At 41.7% G+C, this 5,167-nt stretch overlaps 1 protein-coding gene across 1 annotated transcript; it reads left to right on the top strand.

Annotated features, from left to right (window-relative positions):
* The first annotated feature begins 2,225 nt into the window (after positions 1-2,225).
* On the top strand, positions 2,226-3,150 carry MC2R (melanocortin 2 receptor). The gene has a single exon (XM_035013784.1). It carries the CDS (start codon positions 2,257-2,259, stop codon positions 3,148-3,150), a length of 894 nt encoding a protein of 297 aa, XP_034869675.1. The 5' UTR covers positions 2,226-2,256.
* Positions 3,151-5,167: the final 2,017 nt, after the last annotated feature.

The raw sequence follows: 5,167 nt of genomic DNA on the forward strand, positions 1-5,167 counted from the left end.
ATAGATAGATAGATGATAGATAGATAAAGAGATCAGTTACAAGAAATAGGCTCACACTATTTTTTTTAAAGATTTTATTTATTTATTTGAGAGAGAGAATGAGAGAGAGAGAGAGAGAGAACATGAGAGGGGGGAGGGTCAGAGGGAGAAGCAGACCCCCCGCTGAGCAAGGAGCCCGATATGGGACTCGATCCCGGGACCCCAGGATCATGACCTGAGCCGAAGGCAGTCACTTAACCAACTGAGCCACCCACACCCCCTAGGCTCACACTATTATAGAGGCTGAGAAGTTTCAAGATCTACAGTCCACAAGCTGGAGACCCAGGACACTTGATGGTGTAGTTCCAGTCAGGAAGCCTGCAGCCTCAAGACCCAAGAAGAGCTGATGTTTCTGTTTGAGTCCAGAGGCAGGAAAAGACCAATGACCCATCTTAGCAGTCGGGCAGAAGGAGCTCCCCCTTACTTATGGGAGGATTTTTGTTCTATTCAGGCCTTCAACAGATTAGATAAGGCCTGTTGGGGAAGGCAACTCGCTTTAATCAGTCTACTGATTCAAGTGTTAATTTCACCTGAAAACAACTTCACAGATATACCCAGAATAATGTTTGACAAATATAGGCCACCTGGGGCCCAATCAAGTTGACACATAACATTAACCATCATTGGCCCCACCCTCTCCAACAGATGTAGACACATGAGTGCACACTGACAGGATACAGTACTTCCCAGGGCCTAAGTAGGTGGAATTAGTGTGACTAAGCATCCTGGTTTGCCTGGGGCTGAGGAAGATGCCAGGGACACTGGCTTCTCAGTCCCAGGCAAACAGGGACAAGGTGGTTAGCCTAGGTAGAACCTTATCAGTTGCTATCACCTGTCGCTTCACTACTTTCTTAACATTGACCTACCTAACCCATAAACTTTCACCTTAATACTTGACCTCTGATCTCAGTCCTTTGTAATGAAATTAATTCCTTTCCAGGAGAAACCTCACTATAATATAGTAATGTGTGCCTTTTGAACTTTTGATCAAAAGCTACATTCCTAGGGATGCCTGGGTGGCTCAGTAGGTTAAGTGGCTGCCTTTGGCTCGGGTCATGATCCCAGGGTCCTGGCATGGAGCCCTGCATCAGGCTCCCTGCTCAGTGGGGAGTCTGCTTCTCACTCTCTCTCGCTGCTCCTCTCCCTTCTTGTGCTGTCTGTCTGTCTCTCTCTCTGATAAATAAATAAATAAAATCTTAAAAAAAAAAAGAAAGTTACACTCCAGATTCACTCTCTCCAGGACCACCTTACAACATGGCCACTGGCTTTCCACACACTCAAGTGAAGGGTAGTTAAACTCCATCTCTTGAAGGGAAAAGTATAAAAAAATCTGTGATCATACCTTTAAACCCACCACCTCAGCAAAGGCAAATTTGACACATTTCATAAAACTGCCTGTGTCCAGCCATCTGGAAACTAAAACAGTAAAAATTCCACAAGCTATCCCAGAAGCAGACTTCTCAGAGTTGTTCAATTATGACCTACTCAGCCCCTTCTGCTTGAGGGAAACTGGATCTTCTGGTGCCATAATTCAACTCCAACACCTTGAAATTGTTGGGAGTCTCCAGAAATACCACTTTTATGAGTTCTATCTTTGAAACAGAAATAATAACACGTATTTTGGGGATGGTACATCAATACTCTTGCCATTATGCCATAAGCAGTGATCCAGAAAGACAAACAGTAAAATAGAAAGGACCTAAACATCTCATTAATTCATTGAATCTAGGCACCACCTCCAAAACAAAGGGTAGTTGTGTGTTTCCTGTTTCTACACATGCCTTTCATTTCTTTTACTTCTTTTTTTCATTTTAATCTATCTCATTTAATCTATCTCACACACAGTTGGATTCATGAGAAGAAGGATGGGGTGTAGAAAGGGGAGAGGACAAAGGACAATCTTTATTTTTATCTCTGGGCTTAAAATTCCACAAAAGATATAGAGAAGTTAAAATGAGGGTCCAGTAAACTGCTTTATTTAAATACCACACCATCATATTTCATAGAAGCAATAGAGCTTTCTTAAAGATAATGTGACTTAGTTTTTATTTTATTTAGACTATTTTGCAACTGATGTTGCTATATATTCTTTAGGTGGCCTGGTGGTTTTTACCTCAGACTTCCAGCAAGTACTACAAAGAAGAAAATATTCTGAAGATCAATCAAGCTTTCTGTCAAGTCAAAGTAACAACCTTGTCTTAACCACTAGTGAGAGAAATGAAGCACATTATCAATCTATATGAAAACATCAATGATACAGCAAGAAATAATTCAGACTGTCCTCATGTGGTTTTGCCAGAAGAGGTATTTTTTATAATATCCATTATCGGGGTTTTGGAAAATCTGATGGTCCTTCTGGCTGTGATCAAGAATAAGAATCTCCAGTCACCCATGTACTTTTTCATTTGCAGCTTGGCCATTTCTGATATGTTGGGCAGCCTATATAAGATCTTGGAAAATATCCTGATCATGTTCAGAAACATGGGTTATATCAAGCCTCGTGGCAATTCTGAAACCACAGCAGATGATATTATCGACTCGCTGTTCATCCTCTCCCTCCTTGGCTCCATTTTCAGCCTGTCCATGATAGCAGCTGACCGCTACCTCACAATCTTCCATGCTCTGCAATACCACAGCATTGTGACCATGCGCCGTGCCACTGTTGTCCTAATGGTCACCTGGACCGGCTGCATAGGCAGTGCCATTACCATGGTGATCTTCTCTCATCACATCCCCACAGTGATCACCTTCACATCGCTGTTCCCTCTGATGTTGGTCTTTATCCTGTGCCTTTATGTGCACATGTTCTTGCTTGCCCGTTCCCATGCCAGGAAGATCTTGACCCTTCCCAGAGCCAACATGAAAGGGGCCATCACACTGACCATCCTGCTTGGGGTCTTCATCTTCTGTTGGGCCCCCTTTGTCCTTCATGTCCTGTTAATGACGTTTTGCCCAAATAACCCTTACTGCGCCTGCTACATGTCCCTCTTCCAGGTGAATGGCATGTTGATCATGTGCAATGCAGTCATTGACCCCTTTATATATGCCTTCCGGAGCCCAGAACTCAGGGATGCATTTAAAAAGATGATCTTCTGTAGCAGGTACCAGTAGAATTATTGGTCCCTGATTTTAAGAGCCATGGAGATAATGCTGTCAAGTGACAGAATAACATGACACACCAGCAAATGTTAATGCGTTCCAACTGTCCTTTTCCTTCCTTAATGTGCATGAGGATTATCCCACTAACTGGTGTTTGTAATAACTTAGTCCTGTGTGAAGAGTCTTGCTGTAGGTACAACTTTTATAAGTAGAGAGATAGAATAATGTATTAAAAAGAATGACAGAATACAAAACTCAGAAAACAATACAAGTCTGAGAGCTTTGTGCTAAGGTAAAAACTTGTTCTTCTAGATATCTATAGAAGAACTAGCAAGCCTCTTGTTGGGGTTGCTTTTCCAAGCTGGAGGTCATTGTAATCAATTTCTATTTTATTTTATTATGTTATGTTAGTCACCATAAATACATCATTAGTTTTTGATGTGGTAATCAATTTCTAGAAGTTAAAGTGCCAGGACAAGTACTCAGGGCACAAACTACAATGTCTTTGTAAGCAAGCCAAAGGTGCCAATAAATTACTGCAACTGAATTTGCCTATCTTGCCCTACCACACAGAATCCCTGCTCTCCCTCCCTCCTTCCTGTGTGCTTGTTTTACTGTATGCCATCTCAAATCTTTTTTTCAATCTTTTTTTTTTTTTTTAAGTGGGCTCCACACTGGGCATGGGGCTTGAACTCATGACTCTGAGATCAAAACCTGAGCTGAGATCAAGAGTCAGACACCCAAAAGACTGAGCCACCCAGGCACCCCATCTCAAATCTTTTTAGAAACAAGTAGGGTATAAATTATAAATGTCAATTAAGCAGCTTTGCATTTCCAATAATAAAAGAAACTTGTCTGTTAGTCTTCTTAACTCATGTAGCATTTCACTGGCCTTAAAATCATTTCCTGGCTAAAACTCTCATGCATTAAATTTCAGAGGAGTAAATAAAAATTTAATACATTTGGTTTCTATGTGGAAATAAATAAAAGCCAGAGGAAAATTGTGACTATTTGAAGAAAGTATAACCATTCTTTGTGTATTTGTCTGAATGTAGGGGTAAAAGAAAAGAGACCCCAAGTCCCAATATATAATTTGTAGAATAATTAGAATGTGTGTGCATGTGTGTGTGTTTGCCATGATTTGGGACTGTGGGGGGAACCAAAACCAAAATACCACTTCAAGAAGCCATGGACTGATGAAGAACATGGTAACTCCTTCCACAGATGAGTCTAAGAGGCAGATGCAGTCACTGGGAAATTTCATCCTACTGTTAGCCACAGGAAAGGTGCCAGATATTGAAAAGTGGCATTCCCAGTGACAATATAGAAATAAAATTGGTAAGTTCATCCATTTTAATAGCTAAAGATAAAGCTTAAAAAAGAAGCAAATTCTGAACATAAGTCCTTGCTAAGTTGGAGAGTAACTTAAAGAGATGAGTGATGAGAGAGAAGAAAGAAGTAAGCTCCTTAAATCCACAGAGCAGGGCTGCTCAGGACCCACTGAGAGGGGCTGCATCTTCTGGAAGAGGCAATACTTGACCCTCCAGAGAGTTTTCCCTGAGTTGCCAAGAGCAGAAGCCAGCCACAAATAGGACTGCTGGACTGGTAGTGGTGAGTAAGGGCAGGGCTAGGTTGGGAGAGATAGGTAGGGAATTACGTGGTCAGGCTCACAGAAATCCCAAAAATGTGGAGATGTAAGGAAACCAGCGATAAGGGAACAAACCAGACCACCCTGCCCTAGGTTTTGGCGGGGGGTGTCTTTTTTAATGACAGTCACCTATGACCAACAAAGAATAACCAGACCCTATAAAAGAAGTAAGCCATTAAAGATGTTATCACCAGTCCTTACTCAAACCAAGACGTCATAAGAATGTTAAGACCACAAGCTCCTCGGTCAGCTCTAAATAAAAGACTGTCAGTGGAGACCCATGTTGGCAACCCTGTCCAGATCCCTCTCACTCATGAGAGCTCTTTCTGTATCCTTGCTTAATAAAACTCTATCACTTTACTGTCTGGGAGATTCATTCTT

This window comes from Mirounga leonina, unplaced genomic scaffold (genome assembly GCF_011800145.1).
Source record: "Mirounga leonina isolate KUSES-001 unplaced genomic scaffold, KU_Mleo_1.0 Mir_167, whole genome shotgun sequence".
Taxonomy (NCBI): domain Eukaryota; kingdom Metazoa; phylum Chordata; class Mammalia; order Carnivora; family Phocidae; genus Mirounga; species Mirounga leonina.

Bases quoted from the DNA above. Each gene is read 5' to 3' on its own strand.
- MC2R (XM_035013784.1), top strand. From the start codon at position 2,257: ATGAAGCACATTATCAATCTATATGAAAACATCAATGATACAGCAAGA.